We start from the raw sequence: 25,531 nt of genomic DNA on the forward strand, positions 1-25,531 counted from the left end.
CCCCCTCACAACAAGGTAAAGGTGAATTTTTTTTTTTTTTTTGCAACTCATCGATGCTGATAGTGGAGTGGAGGGTTTTCTTTGGCCAGGCCACAGATTTCCCTCTTGGGGGTCCAAAAAGGCAAAGCTATGCCGTGGGTCAAACATGGGCTAGCATACACGGGCCTCATATAAGTTTTCTATGGGTAGTGCACACTGGGTTTGCCCATAGAAAACTCATTTCGGGGCCCCCAAGGGCAAAACTGCTGTCGGCCCTGTGTGGGTGCATGCAATTGGGGCCCAAATGCAAATGTGCAGAAAACAAGGATGTTTTCAGCGTTTAGGTCATCTAACAGCAAGTTGTTGTTGTTTTTTTAACAGAAGCACTAACTTAGTAGGTTAGTAGGTTAGCTTAAATATCTGCAAACTAACCACGCACAAGACAGAAAGGGTGAATATTATCAACCTCTGGAGACATAGTAACATCTATCACTAGCAGAAAAATTCCATAAGCACCTGGTCACATGCAACTATCCCAATATTATTCTGTCTTTAAGTCGTTTTTGCATTTCAGAAGCTCTTCCGCATCTAACCTCTGATGGTATTTACATCTCTGTTTTACTTTAACCACTCAGAAAAGAAAAACACTTTAACACTCAGTCTTGCAGTACCCTGGCAAGCAATCCAAAGTGATGTTTTCCTGCAACCACTGGCTGATTCAGAACACATTACGTGCTTATTGTACCTCAAGGTAGAAACAAAATTCTTTTGATGGAAAGTCATTCAAACAGAAGCACCTGGGCGCCTGGGTAAAACACCCTCTTAAAAAGAGGAACCTTGAGAAGTCATAATTTTCACTTTGAAAGTCCTGAAGTGTTTTTTTTTACGTTTTTTAAGTTATGTGAGGACACAAAGTGAAGGGCAGCTAATGGTTGTTTTTAATAAGTAAGCAGTTGTTTTCTCCGGCTCTCGCATGTTTAAACAACCTTGTGTGTTGGAAAATTTAAAAACCCATCTCCTTTCTGCTGTTACACAAAAGAAGAAGAGAGAGGGCAATCCACTCTGCCACTCTGTTTTAGTTTGAATGCACCCAACGGGAATATGAAAAGCAGCAGGTCAGCTGGGCTTATTGTACCACCATTGTACCAAGGTTCAATGATTTCTGCTACGCATACAAAAGCCTCACACAAATCAGTGGAGCTTCCAAGACTAATGGACAGCAAAGACCTTCCTTTGTTCTGCTGTGAACGTTGTCCAAACTGGCTGAGAAGATTAAACAGCATTAGAGTTCACTTCAGAAAACTGCCTCAGCTTTGAATTAGCTGTCTTGCCAACAGTTAGACTGATGCTTTTCTCACATTAAGCCTCTTATAAAGGTAAAAACAAGCCGTTCTAATGATACGTGGTCCGGCACATGAAAAGTCGGTCAAAGATGCCAACCACAAAAAACCCAAGCCCATTTCTAATTTGGATTTCAAATTTTTGCAGTGTTTGCTATCTTTGCTTCACTGTCTATAAATATAGCGTCTGATGCAATTGCTCACTTTTTACCGTAAACCCTCGTCCAGCAAGCCTCTCGGCTATGAAGAGAAAACCCCCACTTAGTGTAGCCACACATGCCTGGGGGTGTGACCTGGCCTGTCAGCCAATCAAATGTGCTGCTTTAATGATGCTGGCAACTTCTCCATCTTTAGCCCGAAGCAAAAGCACTGTGTGATCATTATTAATCAACGGGTTCTTGTAGTCCTTGTGGAGTTTCATCGGAAATTGAATCTACACTGTGACTGATATATCAGCAGGCCGATATTAGTTATAAATGCTGATAGATATATCAGTATCAGCATTTATAACATAAATTCCAAAAAGACGAGAGAAACATCCTTCAACTGTGTTTTGAGTGTTGATGTTGCATAGTTTGCCCACCAGAGTGCCCTCAGGCTCTAGTTTCATCATTTACAAATGTGCTACAAGGGAGTATTTATCTATTTGCATTGTTACTAAACCAGAATAATTTAATGAACGTGCATATTTGGACAACTTCAACTTAAAAACCAATAAAAAATGAATAAAGAAAAACTAATTTGTTGCATTTTATTGACTTTCCAATGCCGTCACGTTCAAAGGAGTAATTAGTGGAATCCTTTGAATGCATTTCATTGCATTTTAAGGGACAAAAACCCCTGAATTTTTCCCACATAAGGAAATTAAAATTAAGTCTTACATGAAAAAAAGTGATTTATTGTTACAGGCGGTCGTGAAAACAGGATCCAAAGAAGTTTGTGTTCATAATCCAAGCTTACGCTTATTTGTCAGACAGCACGCTGAACAAATCTGTTTTCTTATCGACACACTGCGCTGCAGCTAAGAAACTCTGAGCTGTGGTTTTCAGGGGTTGTGCACTGGACTATTTCTTGACTTCCTGGTTGCCTCATAGGTACAAACTGACCATCCTTTTCTGTGCGTTTTCATTTCAGCTACTGAACGTAAATGAGCTGGGTTCACTAACAGCTTAACTATATTACAGAAAGTCAAAAAATCATTAGGTTTTTATTAGAGGTGCTCTTTAACCTATAAAATAAAAAACCCTCCAAGCTACAAATCACTGTGTAGCGAATTCACTGTGAGTGTGAATTAGAATATTATTTTGACACACAAGGAATCATGGCTATAAGAAAAGCCTGCTATCCTTTAGTTTGATTTCACTCGTATTGATCAGACACCTATCCCACATGATCATATGACCCTTTAAATTTTGCTCAGAAAGCAAATTTTGAAGTTTTCTCCAGTGAAAACAGATCAAACATCAAGGGTACCAATGCTTGATTCTGCTCCTCCATCATAGACATTAAATCGGTGCAGTTTTTGCATTGAAATTATGATGTATCCCACCGTACTGATGCACAAAGTTGGTTGTAGAAGGAAAATTGTGAGAACTGTGCAAATTGTGTGAACAAAAGTAAGATTTTGTTGTTTTTGGATAGTGACACTGTGAGTAAATGTCTTTTGTGTTTGTTTTGTATCGTCTGTACTCGTGAAATTATGAGGGCTCAAATATGCTGAAAGCAATGAAGCTAATTAAAAGCACTGACTTTTAAATGAACTCCGAGGGCCTTTAACTTGGAAAATCTCATCATAAAAAGGTAAAATTTTGCATTTCATCATTAAATTGATGTTATTGTCAGGTGGGCAACACCGATTGACCGACTGACTGATTGATTTGTAATAACTATACAGGGTTGAGTTATTACTACAAGTTTTGTAGAGACACAACACACTGTGGCCTCTAGTGTTACCCACCACGGTCAGGTGTTTATTTTTGGTAGCTGCCACATTTGACGTAGATTCATCATAGCAGTGCTCGACATTTTTAGTTAGCCTTTTATAACTCGAAGTGTGTGTGAATAACACGTTAAATACACCTGTGCTTACCCTGCTATGACATGTCAAACAGCCTCCAGCAGAAAGGAGTGTATTAGGGCAGACTGAGGAGGTTCAGTTAACAGAACGTTTTCACAGCAGATGTTATCAGATATCTTCTGGTTTGGATTTGCTGCCATTTATCCAGATTACATCGCTCAAATTGAATTAATCAATCAGTTTAAAATCTGCAGGATTTATTTAAAGTGTCAGTACATTATATGTCTGTTATTTTTGTCCTTGTGGCTATAAACAGATGCTTGCTGTGCTGTTTGGGGGTAAAAAGCTAAAATGGCTTCTTAAAGCCCCTTTTTGGTAACAAGCTACTTGGTGAGCTGCAGGTCACCTGAACGCAGCGAGTAACAGCGGCGAAACAGTGCATACGTTTTTAAGGACTGCAATTACTCTTCACACACATTCGAAGAGAAGCACTTATGCTCGTTTTTGTGTGTTTTAAGTGACACGCTGTCTGCCAAGGGGTGCGAGAAACAACAGCTAAGACAGGAAGCGAATTCGTTCAACATCCGAATGGTCTGCCACAAAGAGAAGCTGCACACATGCACTCCATAAATCAGGCGGCAGGGACAGACCGTTTCGAAGTGTAAGGACTGTGAGTGTGGGGGTTGTGTGTAATGCTGCAGGTAGTGTTAACATCAAGCAAAGCATGCAAAACTTGTAGATCTTTGCATGGCAAATACTTTTAAAATTTAAAAGTTAGGAAAATTACTTTCCAAAGAGATAGATGTGAAAAACTGAACTGTGTCTGGCCGATGTGGGTGCAAGAACAGCGGCTTTTCTTAAAGGAGCCGTTTTAGTCCAAAATCATATGTGCACATTTTTCTTCTGGCCTTTTTGTGCCGTTTGTTTGTCTTTACCGTTCTGGTGCTCAGCATTGGTCTGGAAGCTTGTTTCCTCCACTGAAAAACACTTTTTCCCCCATCTATGAGTCAAAATGTTCGGGCGTCTTCTTTATAGGTCAAATTTTCAACTTCTTTCTCTGCAAGTTTGAATTAGTACGTTGAAATTTTGAGATACTTAACCCCAAATTTACACTTACAGATGGCACAAAAATGTGTTTTTCCGTTGAGGAAATATGCTTCGATAGCTTTGGAGATACCTCCACACACATATTACGTATTCATCTTTGTCTTCATTTGTATTTTCTGTTTTCATTTTTGCACTCTCACGGTATAAGGCCCTCACACTGAGCTTCTGGCACTTTTATTTTAAATATGTTGTTTAAAAAGTATTCTAGACTGCATATTTTTTATGCAGTAATAAAGTACCTATATACCAATTTAATTTCCTGCTTTATTTTGAAATTCCTTTTCTTGTTTTATTGCTGCTCCTTCCTTCCTGTGTCCCAACAGCTAATTACTCAGCGAATGTATGCATAACCTTACAGCTCAAGCTTTAAAGTTTCAGTGATTCTGTTGTGCACGCTGACCTCTGTTTTCTCCTTTGCTGAATTTTTTTCAGACCCTCTGTGCAACCGCAACCCTGATCAACAAAACTGAGATGTGGACTTTTATCCTGTGTACCTTTAAATCCAGTTTCCAGTCCATTATTTGGTTCAGCCACTACGCTGCAGAAAAGTCTGCCTTGTCTTGAATATAATGGAACTAAAAGCTTGTGGTTTAAAAGTGCCAGAAAAACATATTTTAAAAACTCAGCAGCAGTAATGTTCCCACACAAACTCTGCAACACTTTCGTAGGCAGGCACAGAGACACTTTCTCCAGCATGTGTTTCAGCCCTGAGGTCACAAGGACCGAGACATAAAGACCTGCTTCACAGCCTTTGTTACATTTTTACACGTTTATCTCCTTTTTGTAACAAATATTCCATTTGCATAACTTTCTAAATTGTGTAACACATTAATATAACAACTTCTGGGTTTTCGCCTGCGTCCACACTATCGTTTCAGTCGTCCACATTTAAACGGCCGAAAACGCCTACGTTCCAGTCCTGCGCAAGACGATTCGACCTGCCTCATTTCTGTCTGCCGTTTATAATGCCCTTCGCTATCTTAGTTTGATTGGTCACATGACTGCATCACATGACTAAAATGTGTCATAGTTTTCGAAAAAGCTCCGGGTTTGCTGTCCACACCGCGACACAAAAACGGCGTTTTCAAATGTATCCGCTGTGGAGAGCGTTTTCAAAACGCAGCGTTTTCCTTGACCGAAAACGCCGTCTCAGTGTGGACGGACGGCCAAAACGGAGAGAAAAAGATGCGTTTTCAAACGAAAACGTATTAGTGTGGACATGGCCTCAGGGTTCAGTATCCTAGCCAAGGATACTTCAACATGCAGACTTGACCTCTGACTTCGATCTCGAGTTCACTGAAATAGACACTAATACTACCTGTGATTACAAAAAATACATAAAAATCATAATAATAATAATAATCATAATAATAATAATAATAATAATAAAGGCGTAACCATGTTTATTTTATCATTATTAATATATGTTTTACAATGTTACTGGTACAGCGATGTTACCGTGAGCGCTGCCAGGTGATTTCTGGAAACCGGCCCTGACTCTGAGTTTTTCTAATAGACTTTTTAGGTGATTTGATGACCACAAGGTGAGTACCATCTAGTTTCATTATATTCAAGTGAAGCTCGATATGACTACAAAACTCACACCATACATTTCGATACAAGCCAAAGGAAAACACGTATATGTGATTTCAGGGTGAACTTCTACACGAAAGCGGACACCACACACTTTTAGAAAATCAGCTTTCAGGTTTGCAAGGTTGAGTATTTTGCACTTGAAAGACACTGGGGACCCTTTTGAAGGTGAACATCTGTTACATTTAAAATCCACTGCAGTAGAGCAAAAAGTGTGTTTTTACTTTCGTGTTTTGTGCAGGTAAAAGTGTAAAATTAAAGCTGCTGTTCATCCATTTATTGATCTGAAAAATGGATGATTTCTGAGATCAATGCAAATTCCGCAGGTGAGTGTGTGGTTCCTCCTCTGTGTTTTGAGCTGACCTCGACCAGGTGGTTGTCAGGACCGTACAGGTCTTTATCCAGCTCGATCACCAGGCTCTTGAAAAACGAAGAGAATTTCTTCTTCTGCTTCCCCGGCTGCAGAGCAAACAGATAGCATTCAGAAAGACGTCGGTTAAGACCCATAATCAGTCACACACATGCATGAAACACTCATAAGCAGATTCACAAACGCAAACTACTGTTGCCATGTCTTTGCTTATAGCAACATTACTCATCAAAAACCCACGAGAGGCGGGGTGAGATCAGAAAAAAAGAAAAAGAAAAAGAAAGACGCAAGACATTCTCAGAGTCCACTTCCTCCGAGCTCAACCAGAAATATTTGTGGTCTGTGAAACCTAAATGCTTTGTGCCGCTGCTCTGAGAACATCAGAGCTTTTTGCAGTCAAGCTCACGGCACAAGAAAAATGCAAAAACCTTCTGCTTTTAAGACACTCGCGGTCCCTCAAGACGCTCTTCTCAACATCAGTCGTTCATTTCATATTCTGAGCCAGACGATACTTTTCTGTCCGTAGTCGTTTGAGCGCATCATTACCGAGCCGAAGACGACCGAGAGCAACTACGAGATCAAAGAGCGGCACACTTTAATACCAACCGGGATGATTTAGATGTGTTATTATTTTAGAGGACAAGCAGTTATTTGACTCATGCTGAATTCATCTACACCCAGCCGCGACAGCTCAGTATTCAGTTATTTTCCTTAAAAAAAAAAAAGGACTGTATTAAAACTAAACCCATGCATGACTATGAATAAAACAAACTCACATCATCCAGCAACTTCCCCTCTACTCGCAGTTCCCATGACGCAATGCTGCCATCAGAGTCATCTGCGTCAGGTCTGGCAGGGTTGAAGGTGTTGGAAATGTAAAGCCTCAGTTTACGCTTCTGCTGCTGGGACAAGGCCATGACAATAACACAGTTTAAAGGGAGATCTCTGTCTGTTTCTCTTTGAACTGCAAAACTATCCTTAAACAGCATTTTCTCGTTTGTCCCGAGTCCTGATTTCTTTTCGATACCTTCATTGGCCTCTTCAGGGCCTCCTGGATGTCCACGCGTTTGCGCATGATGGTCTGGTCCAGTTTGCGCTCAAATGCAAGCAGGTCCATGTAGGCCTGAGACTCAGGGACCAGCTCACGGATCTGCTCAGAGGGAGGACAGGCTTAGGTTAAAATCAGATAAAGTTTCACACCCTGGATTAAGAAGTAAGATTTTCTTTGCATATCTAAATAGCACTAAAGAATTTAAGCTGATAAGCTGTCTATTCTGGTGCGGGTGCTGGTAGGGGGTCTGTTGTCTACTTTAGCCCCTTACATTCAGTATCCTGTAATTTAACCTTTAAGAAGCTTTAAGGTTAGAGAAAAAAACCCATATTATTCCACTCTAACTTTAAATATGGAGAAAATATGGCTATATGGCTAACTGCTAGCATAGAACAACACTACAAAAATGAGAACTTTAAACAAAGCCTCCAGAAAATACAGCTAACTGCTAGCGTAAAACAATACTGCAGCTTATCATATAAGGTGATAAAAAAAAACACACACACACACACACACACACACACACACACACACACACACACACACACACACACAAATGAAGATAAGAATAGGTGGGAAAGAAATAAAGTTACCAGATTATGAAAAACAGCAATAATGCACTGAAGCTAGTTAGCTAAGCGAGTGAGCCCACTTGCAGCTAACGCTAATGCACGGTCATTCTAAGGCTTTAAGTATCAGGACAATCATCTGGTCTTTATCAGTTCTTAAGATTGAAAAAATACAACCTTAGATGACCAACACATGACTTGTGATACCTTTTAATTATTTATTTAACAAAAACCCAAAATGGAGAAGCAATGTGTGAAAAACTAAGTACATCCCATAAGTCAGTATCTTGTAGAATCAATGTTAGCAGTGATAACTTGAAGTAACTGTTTTCTATATAACAGTTATCAGTCCATCATATCCTTGTGGTTGAATTTTGGGCCACTCCTCTTTACAGTGTTGCTTCATTTTAATGAGGTTTGCGGGCATTTGTTTATGCACAGCTCTCTTAGCATCCCTCCAGGACATTTTAGGCAAGTTGGGGTCTGAACTTTGACTTTTACAGCACCTTGAGTGATGATGTTAAATTTGGCTTTGCAAATGTAACATACACAGAGCACACATCCTAACTGTCTGAACCTCTAAATTATTTAAAAAGTATTTTACATTTTTAAAAGGTTTGTGCACTATAGGGCTCTTTTATATGAAAATTAGCAAGTACGATTTTTTATTATCTGACTGTATTTGTACATAAAGTTGCCATTTTTTAGAGTACCTAATGTGTTTTATAAGCGTTTCTTTTGCAAACGAACTGAAGCTGAAGTTCATTATCCCCGCTGAATTTGAATTGAGGAGTGGCATGACAATGAAATATTCAAACAAAGCACAACTATCCTGAATGCACTCCACCACTGCTCCACAGTCTCTCATTATCGTGGTGGTCCACACCAGCCTCGTGACACCAGGGGATCAAAATTAGATGCAGGCCGTGCAGCCAAGCAGCCAGGAGTCTCAGGCATTACCATACTGATGAAAGTCCTCGGAGCATCAAGGGCTGCTGCTCACCAAGCTGGGCACACATGCTCCTACAGTTCCTCCCTCCCTCTTCGTTCACGTTTCTTTCTAAAAGGCTGCCTTCATTGTGCTTCTCATTCCTCCTCTATCTCCATCTCGCTCCCTTTCACTGGGCCGAGGTGCCGAGCTGACGGAGGAGTGTGGCAGACATTCCCCGTGCCTGACTCATTATTGTGTAGTGGCTCCCCAGCTGTGCCTGCAGCTATCTCCCCGTCTGGGCTATGTCAGGGGATAAGACCTAACCTCTCAGTCTCCAGATCTGTAAAGCGCTCTGTGTGCTGGCCAGGACGTGGTGTGGCACGGGGCCGAAAACCGAGAGCACGGGATGCAAACCACAGCCGGCACGGACTCTCACCTGTGGCAGCATGGTGTTTCTGCTGCCTCCTTCAGTTTTACTTGTGGTTGCGTCTTTTCAACATCCCGCTGACTACGCCGATTCAAAAAAGAAAATCAATGAGCCGCTGTCCAAGCAGCAAAATGAAACCCTAAAAAAAAAAAAGCCCCAAAACCTTCAGATCTGTTCCCCTCATCCTCCCTCATCTCATTTGGAAATAACAAATAATCACCTGGCCCTCTGCGCCTCCCAAGAACCCCAAACATCAAAAAAACGACCGGGATTTTTTCTGTGCAGCGCACAAAGGATAAAAAACACACACAGAGAAAAACACACAGCAACAAAGGTAAAAATATGCAGCCTCACCCTTTGCGGAAGAATCTTGTCTGCCATTTTCCTTCTCTTAGCACTAGAGAGAGAGGGAGAGAAAGACAGGGAGAAAGAGGGAAAAGAGAGCATGTTACTATGGTGACTGATAGCGTAGCACCCAGGCCATCTGCTAAAATGCTGGGCCATATCCAGCACCCCAGCGTCCCAGCTGTGTGTGTGTGTGCGTGTGTGTATCATGTGTTTGTGTGTTCCCTGAGATGGAGCGGTACACCTGGAGAGCGAGAGCCTCTAACAGCCAAAAAAGTGTCACATCTCTTCCCTGACATGTATTCACTGCACACACACACACACACACACACACACACACACACACACACACACACACACACACACACCTTCTGCAGAATCGCTGAGGCCGCCGCTGCAGGACTCGGATGGTGACAGGATGTGTACCCATGACTTTTCAGGATTTATGCGTGTGTGTGTGTGTGTGCAGCTCATTAGATTCATTAATTCCTTGCAGCGTGAACACACTTCATATATTTTACTTACCAAGAAAGGGCTAAGAGCAACAAGAACATCTGTGCCAAGTTGTCAGAACTTTCTTTCCAGGTGACGCTGATTGCAAAAACATCACTACACCTTCCTACACCCCCCCAAGATTTCCTTAAATATTTAATCATCTCCCCGTGTAAAGTGCTCTGTCGTTGATGCCTGCAGGAGGACGCTGCCTAAAAACAACAAGACGGCACTACACTGCAAAAAGAGCATAAAAAGAAAAATAAAGAAATAAACTCGTCTCATGAGGACGGATCATTTCAACTCACTTTTCTCATTAAAGATAATAAATAATCTTGCCTTTAGGGTGTTACGTCCTTGGGGCGATTTGATTAATTTGTAATCTTGTTTTAGGATATCGAGAGCTAAACTGAGCTTTTTTAAAGCTGAATATTTTGATTTGCTTCCTTGCTAAGAGTTACATTAGAAGATGGAGTGGTAAATATAGACAGCCGGGCTTTGGTTGAGATTAGAAACAAGAAAGGTTCACTAATTAACCACACTGTGGTTTTATCTCTCATAATCAGCTGTTTTCTGTTTATTTAAAGGCCTTTAAAGTGCACTATTGACCCCTCAATGACCCCTCAAGTTCATAAGTAAAGGAGGTATCAACCTGAAATGTTGAAAAATGGATTTAAACAGTTAAAACCAGCAACTAAATCAATTTTACTAGATTGTAGATTTATTAGATACTTTATTAGGTAGCAGGAGCGGCCGACATGAATTCAATTTATTTACACTGATCAGCCACAACATTAAAATCACCAGCCAAAACAGGTTCGGCCCACCAGGTTACAGACAGTTGGTGTCCTGTGGGGGTTTGGCACCGGGATCCATCGGGTCCTGTCAGTTACTGGGTGGAGGCCGCTGCCGTTGGGGAGTGCCCACGTCAGGTTTGAGTTTCATGGCGTTAATGTTGTGGTTGATTAGTTTACACTGTGATGACATTTGAGTTTCAAGGAAACAGTCCAGTAAGGAATCAATTTAACAGATTAAATGATTAACTGATCACACAAATCTAAGTACAGATTGATTTTTCCATAATTACATGAAACTTTAAGAGTTTAAACACTACAGGATCTCTGGAACTTTGCAGTGTGTTTTGAGTTCTCGCCCAGCTCTCTCTGTGGGTGGAAATTTCTCTAGTTAGTTAGATTACTTTTTGTATCTAGAAAAGATTTTTTGCAGTGTAGTGAATTTTTCTGTCACAGTGCACTACAACGGTCTGTGAAGCAGTATGTTACATCAGCATGCCAACTACTGAAACAAGCCTGCTGCAAGGAGAATTGAAGGATCCGGGAGTGCATTGGAAAGGGGAAAAAACAAAAGAAACACAAAACAACCCGCCATTTTACACTCTCTTAAAATGGTTTGAGACTGGATTTCTATTCTATTTATTTTTCTGCTCTAGCTGCACAAAACCGTTCCCATCATGCCATGCTCCAGCCCAAAGCATGCACCACTACATTTCAGGAGTCGGCTTCTACGACCTCTACGTTTGTTTTCTCATTCAGGAAGTGCTGGGCTCAGGTGAAAAGGCAAGAAGGAAAAAAAAATAGGCCAGAGTCATCAAACGAAAGAAAACGGACATGCAGCAGAATAAAATCCTACTTTGATCCGAGCGTGGGATCTGATTGGGGCTCTCTCATGTCCATCTGCCTCGCCGGCATCTCATTGGCTCCGGGGAATCCGACTGGCTTCCTAAGAATTGGTGAGGATTCGAAGGTTGTCCGATTAGAGTTGTGGCGAGACACACACTCAGTGGCAGCAAGTACGAGGGTAAACACCTGGTGGTTCTGTGTGTGTGTGTCTGTGTGTGTTGGATGTGTGTGTGAAGTTCAAGGGTCTGTTAGTAGGTGCAGACAAGGGCAGGCACTGGGGATGGGTAACGGTGTCCATGCATGCACAAAGTGCAGCAGGGGAGGACCTGGGAGGCGTCCTGCTCGTCTGAGGGACACGCTCATCCAACAGTTTCTCAGTGAACCAAAACAATCATGCTTCACACACAAAGACAGACAATACACTGATAATGAACACAATGGGAACAGACAAGCAGCGTGTGGTGGTTTTACCTGTTTGGGTTCAGCTCAGGATGGCCCTATGGTGCATACATGGTTGGTGATTTATGGATAAATAAGAGCTTTTTGTCATTTCCACAGCCAGAAAAGTAGCTCCTGACCACAAAACTCAGCCTTTTTTTAACTGCTGCATAAAACCTCACAATCCTCCTAAGCAACATTAAGTGTCCAAGGTAACCGTGCGTTATGAGCAGTGAGGAAAGTTTTACTTCAAGGACCAACATTAATAGCAAAAACCAAGGTTCGGGGGTTTATAAGTAATGTGGCACTCAGGGGAAATAAGAGATAAAATTGAAGACAAAAAAAAAAACCTAACCAAAATATAGCAGGGTGTGGATAAAGCTGGGGTCTGAAGAACAAAGAGGCAAAGCTAGAGGAGGGAACACGGCACGTAATCTTTAAATCTTCTATTTTACGGCTGCCGGCAGTGGTTTCAACTCTCCTGGGGCGGAGATTGAGGTGCAACACTCTGAAATCAACTGGAAGCTGTCATTCATTCAGAGGATGTACAGAGACGATGCAGTTCTTCATCTTTGTGCTGCTTTAAAGTGGAAAATCTATTCCAGAATGAGGTTTGAGCCTATTTTTGAGGCAATGGTCAAAGCAGTAGTGGCCAGCCAATCGTACATTACGTCATGTTGCAATATGCGAAGTGTCTGTGGTGAGCAAACAAGGTTTTTTTCAGTTGTGGTACAACAAAACAAATGTTTCCCCTTTCTGAGAGAAACGGAGCAGAAACGCACTCGCAATACTCAAACGTGGGATTCTGTATGTTTTTCACACTATATCATTAATATACAGACCATAGACTGTATATAAAAGATGGACGTAGCCATCCATTGGATGACACTTCTACTCGAGAGCTATCATCCTGGACAAATGAGTGTTTTGAAGCCAGATGTTACGAGTGAGTGGCAGAGCTGACTTCTTTTCCACAAGCACCCACTCAGCTCAACTACACTCTACTGGACTCGGTTTTGATCATTTTCCATTATAACTGAGTTCCACCTCAATGTGGCTGTGGTCACAACAAGACAACAATGGAGGACATCGTGGCGCCATCATTGGCGGGTTTGACTCTTGTGAAGCAGTCAGTCTTATGACTCATGACTCATGAAGTGACGTCACTGCCTGGCCAATCAGTGGCATGCAGTCTGCTGGCGTCACATTTTCAGCTCAGAAACCCAGCTGCATAGGTTATAAAAAAGTACCAGTCGAGTCAAGTAGGTGAATGATGCAGTGACTTGTCAATCACGTAGTAGGCCCGCCCACATCCTGCATTTTGAGTCGACTGGAGACCACACTAAACATGCGATGAGTCCATAAACTCATCAGGAAGGTGTGTTTTTAGGTCATAGATTCAAGTGAGCTTTCTAATAGACTTTTATAAAACAAGATTTCTTTTTGCAACCACATAAGTGGCTTTTTAAATGCTGGCATGGAGAATAAATCCAGGATTAATGCACTTCTGCTTTGACTTGACTTTTTAAGACCTACATCCAATTTTGGGGGGGAGAGCCCACCAAAAATACATCAACAGAGTCACAACGTTAGCTTATGGTGTGTGTGTGTGTGTGTGTGTGTGAGTTAAATTGTTCCTTTCTGGGTCCAGGAATTTCCAAAAATATGGCATCTAGTGTGCAGTCACCATGTTTAATTTAAGACAGATTTACGCTTTTGAACTTCATGCACCATATAAGTGAGAAGTTTACACCTACATGCTAGTTGAAGTACCTGAATTGAGACATGCGTGTGAGTTACATATAAAGATAATCTGTCCTGTGGTGCTTCTTCACAAACTTTTTAGGAAAATATATACAGACTTTCTAGGACAAAGGGTTGAGTATTTGTACCAATTAATGCAAAGTATTTGTAGCAGGACAGCGTAAGCTCTGCAGAGCACGTGTAGCTGGGACCATAAGGTCTCAATGACACTGCAAACACAGGTGGCCCGCCCTCGGCTGGCAGCAGCGTGGAGTCTGAGCTGGATGGAGGCGCCGGACCATCAAAGCGTTTGCCAGAGGACGCGCACTCCAACAGAGCAACAGGGAGCGAAAAAGACAAAGACACCTGAACAGGTCACCCTGCACCATTGATCAGAGCCTCCACAGCCGGCTGGGCTGCTGTGGGGGTTGAGGCCTCGATGCAGTGCAACATTTCCCCTGACCTGTTCGACAAGCCTGCTAAATTATAAGTGGATCAATCGTGCTGCACGTAGCAGGAGAATGAAACAGAGGTCCACAGAGTGTGCATATTGATCCCCTTTCTAATGACCAAACCTGGCACGCACTCGTCTCCTTGTAGTCATGAAGCTACTCTGTGAGCCTCTGTGTGTGTGTTTGTGTAGCCTTGAACTTTTCTGGACATTTCCTGGAAGGATCTGTATGTGAGATCATAAATGTCTGAATCATTCGGACCAGAGGCGATCCGTGCTAACTCACTAACGGAGATTTGCCGCGTTAATGCGGTTATGGCGTTAACGTCATTTTAATGAGATTAACGCTGACAGCACTAATCCAAATATATCTAGATTGAAAGTATATCACTTTAATTTGCAGCAGTGGGTTTATTTATTAGAATTTCTATATAGTAAAACGACGTCTATGCAAATTAGTAAGTAATGGTTTCAAATAAACAGTATAGAATACAAAGTGCTACAATTGCACCCAAAACAAAGTGGATTAAAAGCAGGTGCGACCTGTGGTTAACAGGACTAAGCTAAACAAAGCATTTCCAGTAGTAAGTAAGTAGTAAGTGTGAACAATTTCCTGTTGTCTGCTACATGTGCGAAAGGGCAACGACAAACAAAGTGTGAAAACGAACCCGTCCTCTATTTCATTTGATGGCAACTTCCACTACAGTTGTGGAAGAGGGGGAAGCACGAAATTCGACCTGTTTCGGAAAGTAGAGAAAACGAGCCATACGTGGATATTCAGCGTATCGCTGTAGCACAAAGCGTTTGCATGGACAGATCAGCTCCGTTTAGATTTAACCATGTGCGCGTCAAATTACCGTAACTCGTCACTATTTTGGGAAAGAGAGAAAATTAAAATTGAAGCAGAGAGAATGCTGCTTAGGTTTTAAACAGAAGGTCATAGGAAGTAATGCACAACTACTGCCGGAGGGTGCTGGTAACGCACCTGGAAGCTATTTGCAAACTGACATCAAACAAAAAAATAGAGCAAGAACAACTTAGCTAGCAGAGGGCGGACTTAGAAAACGAATAGAATAGTTAATGCTAGTTAAATTTTCCTACTCTAATCACTTTGTTTTATGAATACATGCGTTAAAAGCATGACAAGACACAGAATACATGTTTCTCATACAACTAATTAGAAAAAGCAACAATATGCGAATAAATTCTCCCAAAGCACTTGACGTCCTGCTTAGTCTCCTGCACGTGGCTCTCTCTCATCACCGTCTCCTTCACTGTGGGTATGTCTGCATGAAGCCTCGAGGAACATTAATGTAAAAGTGACCTATGTGTGAATGTCAAATGAAGCCTGCAATGTTACGTATCCCGGTTTGACAGTAGATAGCGTAAGGATAAGCCAAAGAGACTACCAGAGTCTGAACGTCTGCAGACAGCTGTGAGGATGCCACGTTTATGCGATGGTAAAAATTTACACTACAAAGACGCTGAAGACAGCTAGAGGTCGAACCGAGAGCCAACATTCAGTCGTGGCAGCGACTGTGATGGTGAGAGTGGATGTATACAGCAATGAGCGAGGCGAAGGATGCAAAACGAGGCGAGCAGCAAGAGAAGGGGAAACGACATGAAATGGAAGCTGAAAAGTGACAAACACGCACAAAGGTCATGGTTTCACTCGTCACCGGTGGGATTTTTTAAGCTGGATTTGAAAGATTTTAGGAGATCACAGTGCGCAAATGTTGACGTACACGTTGGAGGTACTTCGCTAACATTTTTTAAAATGATTTCACGACTGTTAAACTATGTCGGCGTTAAAAAAAAGTAAAGAAAAAAAAACTAAACAAAGAAATCACATGATTCATGTCTGATCTCTAGTCAAATAGTTTCAATTTACAATGAAATTAAAGAGAAAAGCAGCAAATGATACATTTCATGATGGCGGAGCTAGCAGTTATGTGGTGTTTTTTTGGTTAGTTGCACTAGCAGTGCAAGTCTGCGGCGTGGCTCAGTCCCCCCACTTTTTATCAAGAGCATTTCTACAGTTTTTATAAGGAATGCAATGAAATTTCGTGCAGTCATGAATCGTGATCACTTTAAGCAGCTACGGTAGCCAACATTTGCCCAAAGGTTGAGCATTCAACACCCTCAACCTGTTGGCAACAACTTTTAATCACAACATGAATGAAAGGGTCGTCTAGTGGGAGGCAACCTGTGTTCAAAGCAGGTCAGACTCGGACTGACTGCATTTACTTTCAGACAGACTGGCAAAGTTTTGCAAATCATTGCTAATTGCACCCTTTGGTTGCAACTCGTCTGCAATATACGTTTTGCAAAAAGGGACTCGACTCAACTGGTTGCCAACCAGTTGTATTCTGGTTATTCCTTTATAAAACTACTGTTGTTGAGTGCCAGTTTCACGTTACAGTTACACTGGTGTCCTGCAGCAGCTACGTCACTATTTATGTGGGAATTTCTGAAGTTCTTTTTCAAATCTCTGAGATGGACAAACCGGACTCTGAATGCAAGAAGTCAGTGCAAAATTAAATGGGATTTTTTGTGTACGCAGACTGTGACAGGTTTGTGATTTTCCATGTAATTTCTAACCTGACCTCATTGAAATGGAAGCTGATAGCACGCGGACTCTCTCTTATTGCCGTACTAACGGCACCAAAGTTGCTTTGAAAGCAGCATCTAGACTGCGAGTGGTCTCAGACCTGGTCCCCATCTCCAAAGCAACCACTTTAAAAGCAACAAGATTGAAAATTTATTGCATGTTGTTGTAATAACTTTTTTGTCAGTCCTAAAATATAAATAAAATAAATTTAAAATAGGTTACAAGTATAATATACATAATGTTACATAATACTAAGACATTTAATTTAAGATATACAGTTATATTTCAGATTTTTGTAGAAAAATCTCTCCTTCCCATTGTTAACGCATACTTTGATTATCATCAACATCTCAGGAGAATCAGCTTTTCCCAAATCTTCATCCAGATGAAAGTGTAACCACTGTTGAGCTCTTCGATCACATAAAAGCAGACACACAAAGGGTCATTCATTGCACACCATGCAGTGTTTTTGGCCGTTGTAGGTCACTTGGATTCAAACTCACTTTCTGGCACGGTTCTGGACGGCCTGCTGCTGCTGCTGCTGCTGTTGCTGCTGCTGCTGCTGCTGGACCTGCTGGGAGGGGGCAGGCCTCTTACGGCTGGGCTCCATCACTGGGGAGGGCAGGCCGGGCCGCACCGCCGGGCTCCCTCCGTACGGCGGGCCGGGGGGGCCCATGGGAGCTCCCTGGTGGGGCATTCTCGCTCCAGACGGCATGCCGGGACGCTGGAAGGAAAGAAGAAAGACAGAGAGCATGTATTATATAGAAAAGATTCTGAACGTGTTTTGTAATTCATTTTAAGCAAAAATGAGTCTTTCTAAAAATACAACAAAGACATAGCAGTGTTTGATTCCAGGTGGAGTGAAGGGGGGACTCTTCTTTGAACACGCCTGACAAAAACACGAATTAGAGCTCCAACAAAGAGCTTCACATCAGCTTCTAATCCAGACGCCACAGACCTGACCCAAAACCCAAACAGCACGCTCACAGAAATAAATATTTTGACTTTCTTCCTCTCTTTGGCAACCTTTGATAACCTTTCAACAATCAAACAGCAGCGGCTTTTACGCAATTTATTGACGTCAATTTGCACCATTTCTGTTTGTGTGTGTCTCCATCCTGGGCAGCGAACATGAAGATCAAACCCAGCTGTGAAGCTTTAACTGCAGCGCCATCTAATATTGGATTTGTTAGACGGCAACAACAAATACAACAGCGAAAACGTCAGATAACCACAGATCAGTCACCTTATAAAGGAACCTGTTATGCTCATTTCCAAATGTTGATTCTTGGACGTTGCTAGAGTAGCTTTGCATGATTCAAAGCTAAAACTAATCCTTCTTTATCTTAAACTGCACATTGGTGCAGCCCATCAGTTCATCCTCTATGAGCCAACTTTCTTCTGATTGGCTGCCCCTTGCAAACAGAAGGTTTGAAGGTGGGGCTGTGTGCTTGAGATTACCATATTAATAATAACAGGAGGCCGTCTTGACCCCATCTAAGTGCCTAAATGTATCGAGCAGTTGAACAGGTGTACCTAACGAAGTGGCCACGAGCGTATATGACAGCATATACGAAAAACAGAAAAGTCCGCTTTAAGAAAACAACTCTGATTACCAGAAAATACCAGAAACGAGAGCAGCTGCAGTGGAAGAATCACCAATATCTTGTTCTTTCCGCCTTATCTTTTCTCCTCTAAACAAAAATCAGGGTTGGCAGCTGGAAATGAGAATGCACAGAGGTTTTTTCACAGCAGTCAAACTCTGTGACATGCACACTGGAGCGCTAACACACACACACACACACACACACACACACACACACACACACACGTATGTCTCCGAAACAATGCAAGCAGTGTCGGAGACCACACTCCCGTTCTGACGCCTGCGAACAACTGGGCACCTCTCACCTGCGCCTGTCACTCCCATGGCAACAGCTGCCTCCCGCCTCGGTTTATTGTCTGAAACCGAACAGGGCAAAAGAAAGCGAGCGAGAAAAGAAAACGCCTGACTTCATCCAGACCTCCGACTGTCTGTGAAGGGCTCCACCAGAACACATCCACAGAGAATAACCAGTCCTCTAATTAAAAAATTCTATTAATTGAAATCATCAGAGAGGAAGAGCGGAAGAGGAAGACTGATGCTGGAATGGAAAATATCACAGCAGCAGCATTTTTAATAGCCGGGAGATGCTTTTCTTTATGTGCGTGTACTAAAGCCACCATAGAAATAAAAGCAGTAGTTCCTGTAATGCAGCGGTCCCCAACCTTTTTTGCGCCACGGACCGGTTTATGCCTGACAATATTTTCATGGACCGGCCTTTAAGGTGTTGCGGATAAATACAACAAAATAAAACTAGTACCGGTACTGAAAAAAAGAAAATTTATTCATAACACACGTGAAAAGACCCAGGAAAACCGAGTAAACGATAAAAATGATAACAAAATAACGCTGAAAACTGATAAAAACCCTGAAAACCACTCATTTCACACCTGAGCCTCAACTCTCGCGGCCCGGTACCAAACGACTCACGGACCGGTACCGGTCCGAGGCCCGGGGGTTGGGGACCGCTGCTCTAATGGCCATATGAGGCTTGGTCCAATGGGGGATGTTAAAACGCTCAACTTTAAAGCATTAAAAAGCATTTTCGCAGGGTGGGGGGCACAAGCCAATGTACTCCTGATAGGGATAGGGGGAGATGGAGGCAGATGGCCTGCTGTGGTGACCCCTAAAGGAAGCAGGAAGAAGACGAAGGTCAAGAACAAAAACAGTTTTGGTCTGCAGTTTCAAAGAGTTTTAATTATCTGACAATTTTTTCATGGTTCAGACTTCACATGGGGCCCCGATGACATTTTGTAGAGTCACCATTTTTATTTGTTTCTTTAATTTTGTCCGTAGCGTCATGGCCACTTCTACTGGACAATATTAAAACATCGAAGTGAAACATTCTTTATTTTAGGTTGAATTACAGTTAAAGTTCAAATGAATCCATTATGTTTTCCACAGTCTCTGAGTAATCATGTGAAATAATAATAACAAAAATAAACATGATTATAGGTTTTTCCCTAATCAGCCACAGCATCTGTGTCCCAAAAAAGCTGCATGACTTTGTTCGCATTGCTTCCTTTATAATAAATGCTTAATAGTTTCACAGAGAGTGAGAAGTGATTCAGAATTGTCAAATAATCTTTGCATAACTGAGTTCCTATAATGAAAGATTGTTTTATTGATGTATTCTGAGGTGTCAAAATAAGCGATTAAGGGTACAGGGAAGGTCGTCAAACGTCGTGTTTATCAGGGAAACACTTGCTGCAATGGTTAGCAATGTGAGGCCAAAAATCTGTACTTTTATTTTATTTTAGGGAAAATAAATAACAGTTTTGAGGAGCGGTAAAGGTTCAGTTCGGCTTTTTTTTCCCCCTTCCCAGAACATCTAATAGGGTTCCTTATTGCATGATATTATTGGGCTGAAAACTGAGGACATCACTTCACCTTTTTACTAAAAATAATCTTCTGTGTGCTCGTAACAATAATTCAGTACTCCATGTAGCCTACAACAAGAAAAATTCAAATGTTATTAATAAACCGCTCGTCCTGTGTTCACATTGTGTTTAAACACAGCTTTAAATCATAGCCTCACTCGGTAAATGTAGCTGAGTAAAAGTAAAATGTTTCTTTCACACTTTCAATGTGGACACTTCATTAGGTACACCTTGGCAGCAGAGGTTGGACTCTCTTTTCTTTTCTTCAACGAGGTGCTGGAAATATTTCTCCGATTTTGGTGCATGTTGACATGACAGCATCACACAGGACTGAGATCTGGTGTCTGTGGAGGTCATGAGTGCAGTGACCTCATTGTCATGCTCAAGAAACCAGTTTGAATTGGTTTGAGCTTTGTAACATGGTGTGCTATCCTGCTGGGTACACTGTGGTCATACATGGATGGACACGATTAACAACAATACTCAGGTAGTGACAAAGTGTGCTAAGAAAATAGTTCCCGCCGATCACACCAGCAGCAGTGTAAACTGTTGATACAAGGCAGGATGGAGCCCTGCTTTTACATTGTCACCAGATTTTGACCCAAAAGTCCAGTTTTGGTGAGACTTTGCAAAATGTAGCCTCGGTTTTCTCCTCCCAGCTGACACGAGAGCTAACCAGTGTGGTCTTCTGCTTCATCTGCTCTTCTGCGTACCTTGATTAGAACGAGTGGATATTTGAGTCACTGTCGCCTTCCTCTCAGGTCAAAGCAGTTCAGTCCATTCTCATCTGACATCAACAAAGCATTTTCACCCAGAGAACCGAGGCTCGCTGGGTGTTTTCTCTTTTCCACACTGGCTGTGTGGGAAAATCCACAGCAGATCGGCAGTTTCTCCAACCGGCACGAACAACCACGCCACCTTCAAAGTCACCTAAATCCCCTTTCCTCACTCCGACGCTCAGGTTGAACCTCAGCACGTCGTCTCGACCACGTCTACACCGAGTTGCTCCCATGTGGTCGTTAACAAGCAGGCGTACCTAATAAAATAACACGTGAATGTACACTTCACGTATTTGCTGACTTTAAATGAAAGCAGAGCGCGTTTCCACGCAGTGAAATGTGCTCTATAAATAAAGCTGCCTTGCCTTGAATGAATCTACTCGCAATGTGAGCATCAATCGAACCAGAAACTTTTTATTTTGGAAAACACTCACAGGATATTTTCAGTGTTTTTCTTCTCCACCTTCCTTTTACTCAAAAAAAAGCATATATACAATGTTACATACGCGCCTCATTACTGAGTGAATTTAATTACAGCAAACACGCCAACACATTTACAGAGCAAGAAGCAGACGTTTCCTTTTCTTTCTGTGCCTTAATTCAATTATTATTTTTTCAGTTATTTAAAAAGAAATCTCTCTGCGATAATTATGTTCATCTAAACCTCGCAAAGCAGTGAAATTTCTCCATCTGAATAGAAAAAAAGAAGAAGTCTGAGCACAGAAACTGCAGCTACATTTGGTAACATAGCGGGTAAATGTTGGAGGAGGAGGACAGCTGAAGGATACAGCTCGAGGGGGGGTTCATGACCTCACGCATGCTCGCATTTTTCTTAAGTTTGTCATCTCTACATGTAGATTACAGCGCGTTCGCACTTGCGCAGGTCTGAGGTGATCTTTAGACCGTTCACAAACACAAACAAAGAGCAGAGAGCGGAGGTAGTAAGCAGCAGGGAGGTTTAATAACTCCGCGCTGACTGTGGATTTTTATTTCCTGACGTATTGTGTGCCCTTTGAAATGGTGATCGAGCAGAGATCCTGTGATAAGAACGACCGAGCAGACGCTGCTGTCACTCCGGCCACTGAGGGGGGGAGGGGATGGGGGTCAGAGCAACTGAGAAGGGTCTGGGGATAAAACAACATATGGTGGAGGCCTCCTGCTCAAAAGCTGTTAAGAGAGAGGTCCTTCTCCCACTTCCTAGCTAAGCTGGAAAACAACACCCAGACAGGCAGACAGAGCTGCTGCTGCTGCTGCTACAACTCCGTCTGGAGAATGTGAGCCATCCAGATAACAGATACACAAAACCATCGCTGGATAATGTACACACACACTCACAATGAGCTGCGCTCTATAATCTGACCTGCTGAACTGACTCCAGCACTCTGCCCGGAGCTCTGCCAGCCAGCCAGCCAGCAATCGAATCTGCCATGTGGATGGATATCTGAGAAGTGTGTTGGCATCTCTGGGAAGGCTGGAGGGATTTGAAGAGGCCAAACTTATCCCACACTGTACTAAACATATGAATCTGTGGGTTGTTACATGCACGGTCCCTGAAAGGCTTCGATTGGAGCTCTGAAACCTGCTAAAATCTGAGGATGAGGCTGCTTCCTTAAGACTTGCTTTAGAACAAATTCCCCATCTTTCATGTTATGTGCTGCTATATGTTTTGAAGCGCTTACAGAGCGTGCTTTTATTTTAATGTCGTTCGTGTTTACAAAAGGTGATTAAAGGTGAATAAAGCTGCAGGAACTGATTAATCGATTGGCGGATAATTCATTCTCCGGCATAGCTGATTAACAGCTTGAGTCATTTTTATTAACTGTGCTTTAATTTCAGCATCTAGCATGTTTTCACTTTTCATTTAGTCACCTTGCGGACACATTTTTTTTATCCAACTGATGAATATTTTTCTGAATTTCTCTTAGCTTAGTTTCGTCTGCAACAAACCCAAAAGCATGGACAGAAAAACCTCAAGTCTAACCCTAAAATGACCATTTTTACGTTATTGCTTGCAAATGTACTCAAACGAGTATGTGACTGGATTTATCAAACCCTTTCCGAGCCGAATTAAAGAGCATTTGCAGGTTCCTGTTTTATTTAGTTTAGCGGCGTGGAGGGCAGTGAGAGCGGCTGTCGTTCAGATTGTCATTAGCCCGTTTGAAGATTTCAGATCAGCTGCTAAAACTCTGCTTACAGTCTGGTGTTTACACGAAGCGACACACTTGATCACATTTGTCCTCCTCGCCGACTATCTCATCTCCGTCGTGTGTTTGATTCGCTCCCCGCGGGAGGGTTATCAGTCATCTCGTCTGTGCTGTAGTTACTGTAAGTACTTTAATACTTTTATTTTTAACCTTCAAGACGTCACTCAAACAGCAGCAAGACATTTATATGTGCTGTTGTGACATTTTTCTATTTTAAAAACGTTTCCCACCATGATTTTCTTTTTAAATTAGCCCGTTGGGGTGGCGAGTATTTATTGAATTTATCCACTTATAATCACCGCATTCTAATGTTTTGCATTTCATTTTGACAATTTTACGTAAAAAAAAAAAATATATATATTTTGAATGTTTCTGCAAAAAATAGCTCAACTATAACATATTTTTTTAAATTCTTGCCATTTTTCACTCTTTCTTTGACAGAGCGGTGCAGAGAGGAGGCAGGTAAGCAGGTAGTGAGCAGGTGTGGAACGACATGCATGGTCTGGGTTCGAACCCTGGTGCAACAAATATAGATGTGTAAACCCTCTGAGGTCATTTAAGATGACTCAAACCCTAAATATCCATGTAAAATACTGACCACAACAAAGAGCCAGGAGGGAAAGAAAGTCACAGCATTTTACTAGTTTTTGTTGTTGCACCGCATATAAGCACACATTAATCTTACTATAACGGCAGTACTAAATGCATTTTTATACGTACACCATCTCCTCTTTACCGGGCGAGCAAACATCGTCGCACACACGATTATTAACATCAAATCCGAACTCTTTTCCTTTTTGTGTTCACATGTCACCTTCAACATGTCGCCCACAGAGATTCACTGAAGTGTAAACCGATTCAATTTGATTTACACAGCACCAAATCACAACAGCAGTCGCCTCCAGGTGCTTTATTTTGCAAGGTTAGGACCTATAGAGATAACCCCAACAATCACACAAGCCCCTATGAGCAAGCACTTGGTGATGGCGGGGAGGAAAAACTCCTTTTTTACAGGAAGAAACCTCAGGCAGAACCAGACTCGACCACGGGCAGGGGGAACTGTCTACCACGGCCGGGTGGAGGTGAGGGGAGGGAGACAGGACAAAAGACACGCATCAGGATTTTTATTCCTGCCTGTTTTTTGGACCATGTCGGGTCTCCAGCTGTCCGTGTCTGCAACTGAGTATAATCCAAGCTTCAGACCTCAGAGACTTAAAAGCGGACATCTGAGCAAATGTGTTAACAGATACTTCTGTATTGTATCATCTCTGATTGATTCCTGAAACACAATCTTCAGGACATTATTTTGGTTACATAAAGCAGGATTACACTTCAGGGGCAGGCTAATTTGTCAGATTTTGAATTAGCTGGATTAGCCAAGATAGACTAACTCTGGAGTGTAGTGGTCAAGTCAAAGAGCCTCGGTTTGAAGGCCATCCGGTGTAAAAAATAAATAAATATTAATTACACATGCTTCTATCAGTTAAGACCTACTAGCTGATTATTTTATCCATCAACAGTTTTCAGTTGTCAGGAGAAAAGCTAACCGGGACGTTTTATTTGGTTTCTCACCCGTTAACAGTGAAACAGGATTGATTGATTGATTGATTGATTGATTGGTAATTTATTTCAACATGTGAACAATATACAAGTACATTTAGAAAAGAAATGAGAGAAAAAAAAATACTATACAAATTACATACAAAAAAACATTCTGATTAATTTACATGTTGAAAGGGAGTGGGAAGAAGTATACACTTATTTAATCCCACCCCTGTCCCATAAATTATCAGTGAATATTTAGTCAGCTTCCTTACTGATATAATTTGTAATAAAAATAGTGAACAGATTTCTGATATACTATAATATCACATCATGAGTTTTTTGTTTGTTTGTTTTTAAATAGAGACATTCACTTAATTTAAATATTTTCCTTTTCTTTATAGTTCGAGAAGATCATA

General features: G+C 41.8%; 1 protein-coding gene across 5 annotated transcripts in view; it reads right to left on the reverse strand.

Moving 5' to 3' along the window:
* smarcd3b (SWI/SNF related BAF chromatin remodeling complex subunit D3b) overlaps positions 1-25,531 on the reverse strand; it is a 65,208-nt gene that overhangs the window by 9,801 nt on the left and 29,876 nt on the right. For 2 of the 5 annotated variants that reach the window (XM_082546892.1, XM_082546890.1), the window contains exons 2-7: positions 17,608-17,828; positions 11,872-11,961; positions 9,739-9,781; positions 7,434-7,556; positions 7,183-7,308; positions 6,400-6,495 (exon numbers count right to left, since the gene is read on the reverse strand). In XM_082546892.1, the coding sequence (XP_082403018.1) occupies positions 6,400-6,495; positions 7,183-7,308; positions 7,434-7,556; positions 9,739-9,781; positions 11,872-11,961; positions 17,608-17,828 (699 nt within the window). The remainder of the gene's footprint in view (positions 1-6,399; positions 6,496-7,182; positions 7,309-7,433; positions 7,557-9,738; positions 9,782-11,871; positions 11,962-17,607; positions 17,829-25,531) is intronic. The other 3 variants (XM_082546891.1, XM_082546894.1, XM_082546893.1) reach the window with 3 other exon arrangements.

This window comes from Aulonocara stuartgranti, assembly GCF_965226115.1.
Source record: "Aulonocara stuartgranti genome assembly, chromosome: 9".
In the NCBI taxonomy this organism is placed as follows: domain Eukaryota; kingdom Metazoa; phylum Chordata; class Actinopteri; order Cichliformes; family Cichlidae; genus Aulonocara; species Aulonocara stuartgranti.